Below are 18,028 nucleotides of genomic sequence, written 5' to 3'. Positions count from 1 at the left end.
GAAGGTTAAGAATTGATTTGATCACCTTCTGTAAGTGGGGAAAAGACTTCTGATAGATGGCTCTTTAATTTAGCAGACAGGCATAACAAGTTCCAGTGGTTGAAAGCTGAAGCTCGACAAAACACATTTTTAATAATGAGAGTAATTAACTATTGGAACAACTTACCATAGGATGTGATGGATGTGTGTGGCCCAACAATATTTTAGCATGGTTTATTCTTGCTGATGTGCACATTAAACCATGTAATGACTAGAGCTAGTCAAATAATGCCAAAAACCAATGCACTTGAAGTGTTTAAACCAAGGTTGGATATCATTCTAAAAAATATGCTCTTGTTGTAGAAACCACTTGGTGAAATCTATGCAGTTATGCAGGAGATCAGACTAGGTGATCCTAATCATTCCCTCTGGCCTTAAATTCTATGGATCTATTAATTTTTCCAGAAAATCCCCAAATAAATAGTAGAATCAGAAACTAAATACAGCTGCAAAATGTGTGTATGGATTTTTCCCATTTCATAGTGCATGAAGAACCAAACCTTTTTGACAACACCATGCCTTTTATCCAAAGATCTCCGTGCACTTTGCAGACATTAACTAAACTTCTCCATATTACTGTGATGTATATAAGGATTATTATTTTCTGTAACTGTACCGTTGTGGAGGCTGTATGTGCTAGGAGGCATCCCGGAGTGAATTTATGTAACTGATGTATATATTGCTATCATGTGAGTAGGAGTAGCTATTATAGCCTTTTGCTGGCATGACTCAGAATTCTCTCTGGGGTTTAAGTTAAAAAGAGATTTTCTTAAAAACGAACGTATTTTAAACTAGAAAAGGGTCAGAGCAAAAACCCGTTCCAGTCCTCCTTTCCTAAACTCTGGAAAAGTGGCTCTGAATCTGAATGCCTATACTAAACCTGAACAAGACCTCTCAGTTTGAACACCCCCAAAACCTGGACAAGTTTAACTTCAGTTCCAAAGCTCTCCAACTTGAGTCCAACCCCACTTTCAAAATAAGGGGCCTGATCCAAATCTCTCACCAGTCATTGCTGATTCCCATCAGTGCAAATGAGTTCAGAATTAAGTCAGAAGTCTTAGTTCCTTCACACTTAAAAGGTTGAACACATTTTTTGGTTTATAACTGCTGTGAACTGAAGTGAAACAAAAGTATCCTTTCTTTAGCGGCCAAAATCAAATATTTATCCAGATGACAAAGCTTTACCCCAAGTGGCCAGTCGTTCTTAATTCCTTTGGTATTCAGTATAATAACACCCTTCATGGTGACCTCTCTTTATATTCCTGCGGATTTAATATGTAATTCTCCAGGAATTCCACATTCAGACTTGCTGCCAGAACACGGAGGCTTCATAACGTCAAAAAGCCAAGAATGTGGTCCCAGGGCTCAACATTCAACTCTTATTGCTTGGTGTTTGTTTATTTTAAATGATGCCTTGTCAATATTAATGTAAAATGAATTTTGTTGGCATGGAATTCATAATTGTGTATCATCGGTGTCATGATCATAGCAAGAGGTCACTTAACCCCTTTCTTCCCAGTGCTCAGGAGTGGTGGTGGAGAAGGGCAGAATTTGTTTGTGATTTATTTTGATTTTTTAAAGATGGCAGTCAATCACTAGGTGCATTTTTATTGGTATCCTATTATCTACAGCAGCTGGGAGGCAATGCAGCCAGCAGTGGCATTGGAACAATTTGTATAGTGGGGTGCTGGAAGCCATTGAACAAAACTGAAAACCCTGTATATGATGAAAACCATTTCAAGCCGGGGGCGCTGCTGCACTCCCTGTGTCCCTAGTTCAGGCATCCCTGGTCCCAGGTGGCAGAAAGGGTCAGGTGGTAGGGACCATGGGGAATCCAGCATCACTTCCAGTGTGAGTATGGCACTTGGGTGGCCCTGTGAAGGAGGTGGCCTTGGGTGGCCATGTAAAGCAGTAATTGGCTTTGCTTGGATGTCTCTCACTGGGAAGAACCCCCCACCTTTGAATAGGAAGTACAGTCTGCAGCTTTGGAGGCACGGTCATGCTGAACAGAGCCCTTGGGGTCAGAAAGAGAGATGGGCTCCAGCTGCAAAATTAGGTTCCTGATACCGATTTTAGTGTTCCCCATCCCCAATCCTAAAATACATGCAGGGGGCTTTGGATCTGGGCTTTGGGTTTGTCACTTTAGCAAGAGAGGGGACATTTGCAAAATTCAGATCCAGAGCCAAGTACGGATTTCAAATACCCTCGGAGTTCAGGATTCTTCAGGCCCCTCTCAATCAGATACAGAGAGCTGGGCTGAGCACATTCACTTCTTGAGCAAGAGAACAAAAGCAACCCTTAAATCTTAACAAGACCCAGTAAATCACGGGATGACTAATGCTGGCAGTTGGCATGGTGTAATCGCAGTGCTGCATGTGCTTTTTTTGCTTTTATGGCTATTATGAAGCATTTGTTGGTGATGGATGATAGCCATCTAAGCAGCACCCAAATCGCCTGGATTCTGGTGAGCATCTTTGTTACATGAGGTCAGTCTCTGCTTTGAGAAAGGCTCTGGGTGGAAATTTCCTCTGTAGGCTTTGGATCTTTTCCTTAAATAAAGACAAAACTTCTTCAGGTATATAAATAATGGTGTAGCTATAAACTTGCCATGGGAGACATCATAGTCCAACATGTAAATAGGCATATAAGGTTCTGCATGTCTCCAACTCTCATTTTAGTCCGAGTAGAGGAAGCTTAGCACCATTCAGGAGCAGCTAAGCACATGGCATCATCAGATGCTTTAAAAGTTATAATAATTACTATTAAGTTGGATTTATCCTGTAAATATTCTGATCATGGGATATGCTGAGCAGCTGCCATTGCAGTCAAGCTAAAGATGGCCAGTACCTTGTAGAAGGCACCCAACGTCTTGCAGGATTGGGCCCTAAATTGGTTTAAATGGACCCTAAGGGGGTTTAAATGTTTGTTGTTTATTTGTTAGTTATGATGGCTTAGGAGGCTCAAGAGCTGAGTGAAGGAATGGGTTAGTTGTTAATTAGTACTTATTCACCACCTGCTGTATAATTGCTGCGCAGGGATGGACCCAGGCAACAAGATTCAGATCTAGATTTTCTCAGAACACACACAAATTCTGGGGGTATTTAGCAGAGCTAGTCAGGAAATCTTTATTTCCCAGCAAAAAATTTCACTATACATGGTTATACTGAAATTTTTCAGGTTTTTGTCAAAAGCCCCAGACCCAAAAGTGGTGGGGTTTTTTTTGTTTGTTTTTTGTTTTGTTTTTGTTTTTTTAATGTTGGCATTTGGTTGTTGAGACCAGAAAAATTTTGGCCAGTCAGGCAAAAAAAATTCAGTTTTACTGAAAACTTTCAATTGATTTGCTGATTTTTCTCTGGTTGTGTTGCTAAAAATTTTCATTTTGGGAGTTTTCAGCAGACCCTCACTATCTTTTTTTTTTGTCATCACAAACAGACATTTCCCATGAAGATGACCATTTTGACAGAAAAAAGCATTTTTTCAATTAAAAAAATTTGTTTCTCAAATAAAAAGTTTTGACCAGTGTTTTAGATCTGTTTAGAGCTAGATGTGTTTTGATCAGGAATTTTGGCTTGATTTGTTAGAGAAGGGGGCCAGATAGGAAATTTGAAGCAGGTTCAGATTCTGAACCACACAAAAGCTGGGGTGTTCTGACGTACGGCTTTAGCTCAGGAACTTCTCTAGTGCTAAGTATTATTAATTATCCTGCCCACAGTATGACCATTATTTATTATTACTTGTTTTTATCCAAATCAGTGTTTACATCCCTAACTATCCTAGTTCAAATAAGAGAGAAAAGATTAAATGAACTAAAGTTTAATGCCATCTGATATAGTGTGTTAGTTGTCCATATCTCCGAACAAGCTTGCACACTTTTCAGAGACATTCTGAAGAACTAGTTGGCTTCTCGGGTACATATAGCAGTGCCTTCTATGAACTGGAATCAACACTGCTTATCTGTGTGTCAAAGACCACATGCTGCTATCACTTAACAGAGATTTTTCATTAGCTCAAGTGGCACAGGCTTATGCTTTTGCTTTTGGCACAGGATAATCTAAATTCTGCTCCCCTCCCCCATTGGAAAATTCCAGATAGCTACAATGCAGCATGGGGACTGCTAGAGCTGGGTGAAAAATTATTTGCACCTTTAGACCCCCTTCTAAGGAGACTTTTGCATCATATTCAATGTCTTTTCATTCACTCTTTACAAACCTTCATGTATTCATACACCTATTTGTGGAAGATACATTTGAGGCCCATGAGGAGATTACTTTAATCCCAAAATTTGTTTCACAAATGAACTAAATCTTTGTTGGACAACAGTAAGTTATAACAGTTGGGTTGTCTAGTTCAGAGAAGAGAAACTGTGTCCTGTGATTGAGCTCAGGTAAGGAGTTAGAAATAGTGAACGCACAAGGGAATACTTGCTGCGTCCAGCAACCCATAGGTTGAAGAATGTTCACAGAAAACGTATGTCAGGTTTGAAGCGTGAATACATTAATAAAAAACCCAGTCTGCTATTGATTTTCTCTTCTGTGGTGCTCATCACTATTAGTAACCAAATGCCTCACAGACTTCAATGAATTTAGACTCACAGGGTAAGTGTACGCAGCAACTAGACACCCGCGACTGGCCCATGCAAGCCAGCTTGGGCTCTCAGGGCTCAGGCTGTGGGGCTGTTTCATTGCTGTGTAGAAATCCGGGCTCAGGCTCGCACCCAGACTCTGTGAGGTGGGAGGAAAGTATTAATTATCCTCATTTTAGAGAGGACAATACTGAGGCACTGAGATTAAGTGGCTTGCACAGATTTCTTGAGGCCTCAGCCTAGCGCCGTGACCAAAAATCCCACCTTCCTGTCTGTTTGCAGATGATTTATAAGCAGGAAGAAGGGCTAAACTCACTGAATAAAATGTTCATTGCAAATTGCGTGCCCATAGTAACAACTATGAAGACCTAAAAGCAACCATGGATTTGTTATTATATGTTTAATACTCATCACACTTTTATTGTTAAGGCTGTAGGATGATGGCAGCTCTATTTGAGTTGTTAAGGAAGCACCGTTGTTTCCAATAGAAATTCCTGTTTACTGAGGTTTATAATTTTGCTGTACATTTTTTTTCCTCTGGGCTAATGCTTGGCAATCTGCCTGGAAAACGGCTTTGGTTCTTTGTTTTATTTTAATTCCTAATTGTCCTTTTGGCTCATCACAACCAGACCAGCTTGGGTTGACTCCGATAGCCCCATGGAGTTGCCCCTCCCCATACCCACAGAGTGAAGGGCTCCAGAGTGGTGCCCAGTGCAGGGAGTTGGATTTGGTACCTGAAGTGTAACGCTGGCTTCGATCCTGGACCTGAATATACTTCCGAGATGAGCTCAGAACTGAGCTTCTGGCTTTGCTCTCTCCCTCTCGTTTGAAGCATTGTGAAAAATCAATGCACAGAAATGCTTCAGGGTCAAAACTAATCCTAATTTTTAAGGACTAGGGTGAGACCTAATGTGGGGGCAGATTATCCTACATCTGCTGAGTTCTTACTCCTTCCTCTGAAGCATCTGATGTTGGCCATTGTCAGAGGCCCCTTGGACCACATGGACGTTGTGTCTGACCCAGTCTGGCAGTTCCTCTGCTCCTCACCCCACCCTGTCAGGATGAAAATGCACTGGCTGAGTTGTGGGGGATAACACGGCTCCTGCCTGTGTTATCAATCCTTCACTTTCATGAGCAGCTGGCTCACTCCTGTGTCTCACTATTATTTGCTGTAGATTGTCTAAGGCTAACAGCTATCCACTGAATCCCCTACTTGCAGGATAGTCAAAAGGCTGCTCCCCGTGACCAGCCGCACTCGGGTCAAGCGCAGTGGCATCAGCCCGCTCCATCTTGCGGCAGAGCGCAACAACAATGACATCTTGGAAGAGCTAATTGAGGCCGGCTATGATGTGAACACCACCCTCTCCTACGAGAGAGCCCGGCTCTACGAGGACAGGCGCAGCACCGTCCTCTACTTCGCCGTCATTAACAATAATATCTACGCCACAGAGCTGCTGCTGCAAGCTGGCGCCAACCCCAACGTCGATCTTATCAACCCCCTGCTAATCTCCATTCGCCACGGCTGCCTGAAAACCATGAAGCTGCTTCTAGACCACGGGGCAAATATTGATGCGTACATTTCTAGCCATCCCACTAGTTTCCCAGCCACCATCATGTTTTCAATGAAGTACCTCAGTCTGCTCAAATTTCTAATGGATATGGGGTGTGACGCCGACTCCTGTTTTAAGTGTCAGTATGGAAATGGCCCACATCCTGTGCTGGATCATAGAAGGGACAGATTGGATGATACCCCAGTGAACAAACAGCCAAACATAGTACAGGTAAGTCCAACGAATCTAATTGATCTATGATATTTATATGGCCACCATTAACATAGTCTCTGAGCCCCTCACACTCTTTAATGTAATTATCCTCCCAACACCCCTATGAAGTGGGGCAGGGCTCTTCTCCCCATTTGACAGATGGAGAACTGTGTCACAGAGAAGCTAAGTGACTTGCTGAAGGTCACACAGGAAGTCTGTGGTGGAGCTGGGAATTGAAACCAGATCATCAGCTAGTGCTCTAACCACAGAACCAGCCTTCCTACGTAGGCATTGATACCACTCTCTTTGCCTTGGTATTTGAGCCATCATGAATTAAATTACCTTGCTAGGTAGCACTCCCTGTTTCGTCTGGGATTTGGGCAGATGAGATCTGCCTTTGAAAAAGTCTAAAATAGAAAATGTTTCATAAAAATTTACTGGTAAACTTTGAACATCCATTGCGTGCTCTATTGGGCTCATCCCCCAATGGTCCATTGGATGATGTGTGGTCTATTGTTCTAATGTTCCACTGTGTGCCAAAAGAGTGTGCTCTTTTAGTGGTCTGTGCCAGTGGTTCTCAGGCCAGCCTATGTCAAGAGGGGCCATGCTGCTCTTTTCTGGAGCAGGGTGGATGTTTTGACTCTACCCTTTTGATTAAAATCAAATTTGGTTTCTAGCCCTTCTAGCTGGGAGAGTAACCTAGTGAATGTTCATAACTGCAGTAATCTGGTTTACTGAATGTATAGCATTAGAGAAAGTGCGAGTCACAATATTTGCAACACATATATGTAAATTATAGTTGAGGTTCTCAAAGCCGTGTAGGGGAGTTAGACACATAGGCTGATATTTGCAAATCCACTGAAGGGATTTAGATGCCCAGTTGTGTAAATTAGCCAGATTTCTGATATAGCCATATCTTCCACTATCATTAATGAAAGATTCCCCTAGACTGCTTTGAGAAGTCTGATTATACATTTTAATATATTTTAATAAGTAAAATGATCAAAATGATATGCACTGAATGGAAAGCCTTTTTTGGCCATATATGGAACAAGCAGTGTCAAGCAGTTAGCAATTATGTATTTTGGAGTTTGGGGGGTTGTTTATTTGCTTGCTTCTTTGGGGCAGAAATGCCACAAAGGATTCTGAAATCAGGGATTTTTATCCCTTTCCTTTTTCTTCTCCCCTGCACAGATTCATTTTTTATTATTTTTATTTTTAATGGTAAATTGCATTTGAAGAAAGAATGGGGTTTTAGGGATAGTGAAGTTTCTGAGAGTGTGAGAGATGTTGCTATTGTTGTAGGAACAACTGGGGAACCCCCTCCCCCAGTATTTCCATGCATCACAATGTGTGCATATGTGGCAAGGAAGTTGGGGAGGATCCTCTTATCTTGCACTCAGCCATCTGCTAATGTCCCCACCCAAATTTGCAATGCAACATGCATCCCTATAAGATATCCTGTGACAGCCCTTCCCCCACAAAGTCACAAGGGAGAAGTGGCTCCCCTTGATCTGTAGGGCACATTCTGTCTGGTTTAGTATCAGCTTATAAGGGGGTCAGAAGAGAATCCATCCAGCCCTCTGTGCCCAGAAGTATGGTCACTGAACAATGGCCTTTGAGGATGAAAATAGTAAAGGAAAGCATGTAGGGGATCCCCAGGAGTCAAAAGGCACTTGCAGGACCCCACAGCTCCTCCTGGAAAAAGATCTTTTCTTCAAGACAAATCTAGAGTGAAAAACCTTGCTGAAGCATGTAGGAAAGGTACACCCATAATAGCAATACACTGGTCCCAAACTAAGCGTGTGCCTGTCAGTGGATGTACTGAGGCAGGCATCACTTGTGTGTCATGGTTTTCTTCAAGAAAATAACAAAACAGGGCCCATCAAGTACAGAAGACACGGATGAAACTCATCATAAAGTGTAGTGGTTAGAATTCTAAGGACAGAAGAAGGTTTTCGTTTATACCCATCTATGATTTCCAAGCCACTCAGAACCAGCTGACACTGTTCCCATGTAAATAGCTCATTTCCCATTCTGGGTCTCAACTAATATTATAATTATTATAGTGCCTAAAATTGTGCATAGTGTCCCACAAAACTAAGCCTCTGCCCTGAAGATTGTTCAGTTTAAACTTGACATGACAAAGCTAGTTAAAGTCATGTAAAATCCTATCTGTGCCTAAAGTAAAAGAGAAATCATTGTCGAACTAATTCTAACTGAGCATAGGAGGCATTTTCCTCTTTTTGTTATAAAATTTGCTTCTTGGCACTAGGGGATTGCTTAACAGAAGATGGGTATATATGGTTTAGCTTGTTAATATTTTTGAATACCTTTATAATTTGAAATAAAGTCCAGGAGATCATTTGGGACCTTCACCATTAAACTTCTCCTCATAAAATACATGGACTCATTATTTCAATCATATGAGATTACCTGAAATTACAGACATCCCAGACTTTTCACCAATAACTGTTTACAGACCAACAGCTGATAATAGATCTGAATTATTAATCTTTAGCCAGAAAAGATAACTAGATATCGGAAGATGAACTGAAAAGTACATCACTTGAAGTGAGCTGTAGCTCACGAAAGCTCATGCTCAAATAAATTGGTTAGTCTCTAAGGTGCCACAAGTACTCCTTTTCTTATCACTTCATACTATTACTATTGTTGCTAAAGTTTATTGTTCCAGTCTACAGTACTTAAGACTTCTATGAACATTAGGATAGGGAGATCAGTCTACAAATATATTAGTTCATGATTCCATAAAATCTTCCATTTACCTATGTAAAAAGGAAACAATTGGTTTCTTCTCAATTCACGTATTGAGAATTAGAATGTTGGAAATATGAAGATGAAGAGTAATTTATTGTAATGCCACAAGAGGACCTTTTGTAGGCCTGGCTTGACATGCATAATTGGACATGGCAAGGCCTCATCTCTTGGGAGACTGGATTAGGGAGAAACAACGAGGAGTCCTTGTGGCACCTTAGAGACTAACAAATTTATTTGGGCATAAGCTTTCGTGGGCTACAACCCACTTCATCAGATGCATGGAGTGAAAAAAACAGTAAGCAGAATATATATTATAGCACATGAAAAGATGGGAGTTGCCTTACCAAGTGGGGGGGTCAGCTAACGAGCCAATTTAATTAAGATGGAAGTGGCCTATTCTCAACAGTTGATGAGAAGGGGTGAATACCAAGGGAGGGAAAATTACTTTTGAAGTGCTAACGAGGCCAATGCAATCGTGGTGGACGTCGCCCATTTCCAACAGTTGACAAGAAGGTGTAAGTATCAACGGAGGGAAAATTACTTTTTGTAGTGACCCATCCACCCCCAGTCTTTATTCAGGCCTATTTCGATGGTGTCCAGTTTGCAAATTATTCATTTATTCTTTTGCATAGAGACTGTCCGGTTTGACCAATGTACATGGACACAAATCAGACATCAAGAATTGTAACATTCAAAAACCAGTAGGTGAACACTTCAGTCTCTCTGGACACTCAATAACAGACTTAAAAGTGGTAATTCTTGAACAAAAAACCTTCAAAAACAGACTCCAACAAGAAACTGCAGAACTAGGATTAATTTGCAAACTGGACACCATCAAATTAGGTTTGAGTTTAATCAACTCAGTGTAGCTTTGCTCTCTGCCAAATTAAGGAACCTGAGTGACAAGACTGGAGTGGAAAAGTCCAGAGCTATACCAGCCCCAGTGTAATTTTGTTTCTGTAACACTCACATTTCCTAGGGTTGCACTCTGTGGTTCCCCCCCCGAACATTTTCTGTTAGTTTATTTGATGAGTGTTTGAATGTAGTCTGTGTATATGCAGAGAGGATGGCTGCCAGAGAAAAGAAGAAGAATACCATTAGACACAGGATCTGCTTCTGCATTGTCTTGCACTGTGTGTCATCATTTAAACCTGGACAAAGTGGGTATAAAGTGCTGCCATTTGGATGTGGTAGCACTTTACACTCACTTTGTGCTCCCTTTAGGCAGGTGTGAATGCCAATACCACGGGTAAGGAGTAGGAAAATCAGGCCCATATAGCCCAAACAGAACTTCTTATAACCAGAAGAGCAGGAGACCCACTGAAGTCTACTGGGGACCTTGCAACACAGATCTAATTTACTTGTCAAGGTTCCTTCCCCACTCTGAACTCTAGGGTACAGATGTGGGGACCTGCATTAAAACCTCCTAAGCTTACTTTTACCAGCTTAGGTTAAAACTTCCCCAACGTACAAATTAATTTTACCCTTTGCCCTTGGAATTTCCACTGCCACCACCAAACTTTAACTGGGTTTACTGGGAAATGTAGTTTGGACACGTCTTTCCCCCCAAAATCCTCCCAACCCTTGCACCCCACTTCCTGGGGAAGGTTTGGTAAAAATCCTCACCAATTTGCACAGGTGACCACAGACCCAAACCCTTGGATCTTAGGGCAATGAAAAAGCATTCAGTTTTCTTACAAGAAAACTTTTAATAGAAGTAAAGGAATCACCTCTGTAAAATCAGGATGGTAGATACCTTACAGGGTAATTAGATTCAAAACATAGAGAATCCCTCTAGGCAAAACCTTAAGTTACAAAAAAGACACACAGACAGGGATAGTCATTCTATTCAGCACAGTTCTTTTCTCAGCCATTTAAAGAAATCATAATCTAACACATACCTAGCTAGATTACTTACTAAAAGTTCTAAGACTCCATTCCTGTTCTGTCCCTGGCAAAAGCAGCATACAGACAGACCCAGACCCTTTGTTTCTCTCCCTCCTCCCAGCTTTTGAAAGTATCTTGTCTCCTCGTTGGTCATTTTGGTCAGGTGCCAGCGAGGTTACCTTTAGCTTCTTAACCCTTTACAGGTGAGAGGATTTTTCCTCTGGCCAGAAGGGATTTTAAAAGGGGTTTACCCTTCCCTTTATATTTATGACACTTGGAAAACAGTCAGATACTTTGGTGATGATCATGACATGGCCCCCTAAAAGAAACAGAAGGATGGGGTTGGATTTATGTAGAAAGATAGGCCATATTTTTTAAATGGGTGCTGAAAGTCAGGCTTCTAAGATTGTATTTAGACACCTAAATGAGTGGCCTGATATTCAAAGGTGCTGAGCGCCCACCAGCTTCCATTGACAACGAGTTTTTCCTGCTTCAGGAGAAAGTAAGGGGGACGGCAGGCTTTAGGCCCCATATTAGGCCCAGTTTGTTTTTTGACACAGAATAACCTACATAGTGAAGCAAAAGCTCCATGTGGTTTATCTTGTAGCATCTCCACCAGACTGTTCCTTAGCCAGGAGTTCAGCTGCCCCACAAACCTGAAGATGTCAGGGAATCTACTGGAGGCGTCATCCTTCCTCGTTGAAGTCCTGTGCCCCTGCACTGCCTACCCTGCCAACTGCTACCTCAGACTTTCCCCAGACTAGGATCCCAAAGAAAAGAAAGGGAACATGCTAAGGGTGATAGAGCCTAAGGTTGTTCTGACTTTAAAGCAGATGCTCTGCTGGTATCCAGGGAAAGCTGTGGGCTCTCATCCAAGCACCCAGCCACTCATGGATCCTTGACTACCCTGAGGACGCCTTTTTGGGTGACAGAGGATACTGTGCCCTATAGGTGGTTGATACCTCTTCCATGCTCCAGAGCCAGGAATCCACTGGGATTTTGTTTCTTTCACGCACAGTGGGAGAGGGGATGATTTTGCCCTCAGCAGCAATAAGGGGGTTTTCGTAGAAGTTTTCAGAGGGAAAATTAAGAACTGTCTTTATCCATGGTATGAAGGCATAACCAACATGATGTCCTGACAGTGTCTCCCCCTGAGGAACTTATCAATCTCACACTTACTGCAGTAGCTATGGTTTTTGTTTCAGTTTTGTGATATGGTGTCTGCTCCGGAGATGAATCGCTGGGCTGGGCCTATTATCGATGTTCTCCTGGATTATGTGGGCAATGTGCAGCTCTGTGCCCGGCTAAAGGAGCACATAGACAGCTACGAGGACTGGGCAGTCGTTAAAGAGAAAGCAGGTATGACACTGGGCTGAATTACACTACACAGGCCAGAATCGGTACCAGGGAAGTCACATTGCGGGGGGACAGCCTGATGGTCATAAAAAGCTTCAGCAGTCAGAAACCACCTTCCTTCACAGGTAGGATGCTCTATCATTGGATCCCTTGTGGAAAGGTAGGGTAGCTCTTTAGTGCAATTTCTACTGAACTGTATTTGGTGTCATCCTTATTAAATTCTGTCAGGTTATTAGTGGGAGGGTTTAATAGTGGGAGACTGAGTATAATTAAGTAACTTGCCAAAAGCCGCTCAGCAAGACAGTAGCAGACTCTGAGATGGACTTCAGGAGTCCTAAACTCTAGTCCCCTCTTTCAGCACTACACCTAAGTGCCTGGGCAGCCACTGATCTCAGTGAGACTTCGCTGTTCTAGAGACTCTTTTGTGTTAATCCCTCTAGCTTTTATCTGGTTTATATTTGCATCTCCACCTTTTTGCTAAACAGTGTTTGCATTAGGGTTCAGCTCAGTTGGGGACTGATCCTGCTTTGAACAGGGGGTTGGGCTAGATGACCTCCTGAGGTCCCTTCCAACCCTGATATTCTATGATTCTAATGACAGCTGAGCTGGCAGATCCTCATGGCTCGCATTTTGTAATGCAGGGGATTACTTGGTGACCTGGCTCATTGGCACAAGGGTTCACCCTATTCCCCCTCCACACTTACAAATCTCCTTTTTTCCAGGGGATTCTTTCAGCCCTCTTCAGAATCCTGGGGATCCCTAAACCATTTCCCCAGCTACTTTCAAGGCCTCATATTGTGCCTACCATTGTTCTGGCCAAGGAGGGCTGAGCATGGTTCCTGGTTGAGCCAGAGGGGTTGCCACAGAGCTATCTGAAGTATTTCCTCTCTTCTTCCTCACATTGTGTCTCAGTTCCCGCCAGCCTGCGAACAAGGGGCATAGCTCCCAGCCCCATGTGGCAGTGTGATGTGTTAGCACATGGAGCCAGCTGTCCTCCCCCGGCAGGTCTGAATCTAGAACTTGGCCGGGCTGCAATGTCGGACAGACTGGGAGCAGGCTGTGGTTAGTGCGGGGCATGTATTAAGGTGCAAATGCTCATCCACCAGTAGCATACTTAAGCAGGTGTGTCAGGCACTGAGAAGATGAGCTGGGATGAGGGAGAAGAGGGAAGGAATCTCACCCCCCATCCCAGACAGCAGAGACACTCCACAGCCACAGCTGCTCCCCCATGCCCCCGCTATCTGATCTGCCCCACCCCCACTTGCAGCACACCTGGACCTGTCAGGGAGCTGAGCTGAGTGCTGTGCAGAGGATGTACACACCATAAGTGGCTCACCTCACAGTTCATCCCCTTTGACTGCACTGACTCCACTGCTGGGGGTCCTTCCTCCACAGCCCCTAATAAATGTCATGGCTCAGCATGTGAGGCACTGACCTAGCTTAATAACTCAACTGATCTGAAAATGCCCGACTAACATTTAGGTCCTGTCTCTTTTCCAGAGCCCCCCAGGCCTCTCGCTCACCTTTGCCGGATCAAGGTTCGAAACGTGATTGGGAGAAACCGCATTAAACTGATTGACACTTTGCCTCTGCCGGGCAGACTGATTCGATACCTACAGTATGATTATTCACAGTGACCTCGTGCAAACCTGGTGATCAGCAGCTTCCTGGTGCAACAACCCAATTCATTAGAGAGGAGAGTATTCACATGATCATGTTGAACGGACTGCATGATGGGAAGGATCACCCCATAGCTAATCTATGTGCATTACAATGCTGGAAAGGGAGAGAGAAGAAAGGGAGGGTGAAAGACACAGGGTGACACAAACAGGACAGACTACCCTTTGATTTTTTTTTCCCAAAAGAAAACAAGTGCTTTGCAATGTTACACACCTGAAAGCTCTGTAGGGAAGGGGACAGGAAAGCCGGCACTGAAAAACTAGCAGAGCCAAAGCCAAGTGACATTGTGGGATTCAAAAAAGACCTGAGGGTCTTTCCGAGGTTAGAGTTCTTCAATGCTCAGGAGTCAGTAATTGTCAAGAATCTGCATATGTGGGGAAACAATCACATTTCCCTGAGTGTTATTTTGTTTTCTGTCATGTTAGACTGAGCTGTTTGCTGGTTGCTAATTCTCTGGTACCTTGACATTGTCTCTCTCACCTATTTATTTTTTGTTTCTTTTGGCCTTTCTTTATGAACAGTTCACTTGATTTCCAAGCGTTAAAAACTCAGAACTTTTGAGATTTCCCCCTCCCCCCCCCCCCCCAGCAAAGACATTTTGTAAATATTGGTGCAAACCAAGAAGACTTGACTCATCCTAAACTCCTGTTTAAGTCAGTGGACATTTTATTTGAGTAAAAATCTAAGGACTGAAGGATTTAGCTCACAGTAAATACTGCTTGTGGTATATTAAAAGTGTATAAGAAGTAGACAGGGTTCTGGTGTAAGTGAATTTCTACAGTGAAGATCCAAAAGCAATTCTGAACTCCTTTTAACTGGTATAAATCCGAAATAGCACCACAGAAATCAATGGATTTTCTCCACCATAAAATTGCTGTGAGAGCAGAATCAGGCCCTGAAGTTCAGGTGACAGATTTAAGTGAAGCCAAGACACTGAGCTACTGTTACTTGTAGAAGAGTGAGATTATTTCAAAATTATAAACACTGGCACTAAGATTTTCAAAAATGGGTGCTCAAAATTAGGCTCCTATGTCCTTATTTATGCATTTAAAATAGTGCCAGATTATGATACACTTACATTAAACATTTACTTATGCCACAAGTAATTCCACTGAAGTCAGTGGGGGACTTGTGCAGTAAGGTGCTACTCAAGGAACATTACATTATCATAAATTGGCCCTAAATGGCCTGAATTTCAAAGTGCTGAGTACCCAGAAGCTCCCACTGACATCAATGGAAGCTGCTAGATTTCAGCCCCTTTGAAAATCAGATCACTTATTTGGCACCTATATAAGGATTTACATTAGACCCCTACCTTTGCAAAACTTGGCCTAGAAATACATAGGCTCTTCATCCTCTTATTGTAAACACAAAAGGAGTTTTGGGCTCCAATCTGATTTGGATTCATACCAGAGATTATCTGCACGTCCAACCATACATACATTAGGTATGATTTTGTGTGTTGACTTGCCCACCAGATACTGATTCAGATAGAAATCTAAGCAAAGCAGGGGAATTACAGTTATTCCTGACAAACAGGGCTGCATTGCACAAAGGTTTCTTTTTGTAGACTTGTACACCTTAACACAAAACTATTAAGTGTATTGCACACATGCATGTCTGTTTTTGCCCAACGTTTGGGGTGAAATACCTTCCAGCGCTTGCGGAAGGGAATGTACGCAAAGTAGCAACAACTGCAGCTAATTGCACCTGGGTGTGTTGACTGTCCCCTTCCAAAACGCAGTGGCAGTTGAGAACCCAATGCCCTTTCCATTCAGATGGAGCTGTGCTCCTCTTGCAGAGCTTTGAAGAAAGTGATTAGTGCCTGGCCAGCTCCGCAGCTAGTGAAAATGGAGACAGCTCCACCCGTTGTCTTCCTTTACTCCCGCTGATGTGCTGGCCCCTCATTCTCAGGTCTAACAATGATGCTGACCATTTTCCCTCCTCCGGTAGGTATCTCCTGCACTCCAGACACACTGTCAGGGTAGAAAGGGAGATGAAGGACAGAAGAGATGCCAAACACCAGGCTATTTTCCACTCCAAAAACAATGACGGGCCAGATCCTGCAAGATGCTGAGCAGCTCGATATAGAAACCTCAGAGAGAAAATAATTCAGAATAGGCGCCCGCTCCGCAGTTAGTGTAAATGGGCACAGCACCCGTTACTCCAGTGGCATAACACCCATTTATACCAGCAAGGATCCAGCCTTTGGTGTTTGCAAACAGTCTGCTGCAGGGAGCTCTGAAAATCACCCCTGCTGCCTGGTAACGCATCCCAGCAGCATGGCGCTTCAGAGAATTTTTACATAATTCTAAGAAAACAATTTTTGACACCACTTAAAACTCACCACATTTCCCCCTGTCAATAATGAACCATAATTTGCCAAGAAACATACAATAAAGAATCAGAAAAAGACTCACCCTGGGAGCCCTACTTGTGAGGCCAGGCACATTACCGCCTTCCTGAAAGGAAGCTCAGACACAACCTTGCTTTTGAATATTTAGCATGAACATCCTAGGTGAACAGATGCATGGCCTGGCCATACAGCCCTTACTTATGCTGGTGAACACTTACTTCATTGAAGAGACTTATGCCTGCGAGTAAAGTGCACACCCACATGTTTCAGAGTAACAGCCGTGTTAGTCTGTATTCGCAAAAAGAAAAGGAGTACTTGTGGCACCTTAGAGACTAACCAATTTATTTGAGCATGAGCTTTCGTGAGCTTTCATCATCCGATGAAGTGAGCTGTAGCTCACGAAAGCTCATGCTCAAATAAATTGGTTAGTCTCTAAGGTGCCACAAGTACTCCTTTTCTTTTTACACCCACATGTGAAAGGATTCCACAGGCCAGTAGTCCTAACAGTACTGTGTGAACTAAGTAGCTTTTGATATATAAAAAATCACCTGTTTAGCTGGCATAGCTCACATCTGTGTGGGTTGAGCCTGGAGGGCCTGGTTCTTGCTTACTTCCACTACTATAAATCAGGAGCAACTCCCCTGAAATTAAACCAGTGTCACAGGCTAGAATCAGACTGAGTTGCAAACAGATATTGATACTGAAACCTGGCATGGTGGAGATGGTTTACCTAAATACCTATTTGTTGTATAATCAGATTATCCGAGGCCACCTTTTTGGTAGAATGATCTGCAATCACAAACCGTGTACATGCAGTAGTGCTGGTATTTCATAAGCAATCCAAAGCTGTGGAATACTATGGAGAGGAAACCTTTACATATGCAAAATGATCATGGGATGCAGGATTGTTCTGTTTTGTTGAACCTGGAAAAACTGAAACTGGGTATGGGTTGAGCAAAAGACGTATTACTCCTTAACTGGATACCTACAGGCCTGATTCCTCTATCATATTTGTATCGGTCAGGATAATACCGCCACTGAAATCAATAGAGCTACCCTGGTGTAAAATTAGTGCAAGCGAGAGCAGAATCAGGCCCGTACTGTGCACATAAACTGAGGAGAGATCACTCCATTGAAGATTTGACCTGGCAATCACAATATTACTTTATCCTTTCTGCTTGACCCTCACTGCCAGTCTTTCCACAGTTGGTTTACATTTATTTGCACTAAAACAGGGTAGGCTACCTCTCTCATACCCGATGTCCTGAATCTGTACAAATTCTCCTTTCATTTATAAAAATGAATACAGCTGTGAAACGGAAAAAATACTTTGGAGCCAAGGCTGTGGAACCAGTTCAGTAGTTCCAATATGCAATAAAATGGTATATTTTTATACATCAGGACAGACATCTTCAGTGATGAGAATTGTTTCAGCTGTTCCAGGAATATTAAATGGCCAGATTACTGTACTTTTTTATTGCAACATGTGCAATTCACTTTATGTTCTTGTGCACTTTTTTGTATAAAAGCTTTTTCAATTGTTTTATTATTTTTTGCCATTATTTATAAAATATAGTGTGGGTTTAA

General features: G+C 42.7%; 1 protein-coding gene across 2 annotated transcripts in view; it reads left to right on the top strand.

Moving 5' to 3' along the window:
• The window catches only part of ASB2 (ankyrin repeat and SOCS box containing 2), a 39,860-nt gene extending 21,873 nt beyond the window's left edge, over nucleotides 1-17,987 (top strand). For both annotated transcript variants that reach the window (XM_048854370.2, XM_048854369.2), the window contains 3 exons: nucleotides 5,841-6,402; nucleotides 12,255-12,408; nucleotides 13,906-17,987. In XM_048854370.2, the coding sequence (XP_048710327.1) occupies nucleotides 5,841-6,402; nucleotides 12,255-12,408; nucleotides 13,906-14,042 (853 nt within the window). In that variant the 3' untranslated portion in view covers nucleotides 14,043-17,987. The remainder of the gene's footprint in view (nucleotides 1-5,840; nucleotides 6,403-12,254; nucleotides 12,409-13,905) is intronic.
• The last annotated feature ends 41 nt before the right edge of the window (nucleotides 17,988-18,028 follow it).

The sequence above is a fragment of the Caretta caretta genome, chromosome 6 (genome assembly GCF_965140235.1).
Source record: "Caretta caretta isolate rCarCar2 chromosome 6, rCarCar1.hap1, whole genome shotgun sequence".
Classification (NCBI taxonomy): domain Eukaryota; kingdom Metazoa; phylum Chordata; order Testudines; family Cheloniidae; genus Caretta; species Caretta caretta.
This window is presented reverse-complemented; position numbering and strand designations above follow the sequence as displayed.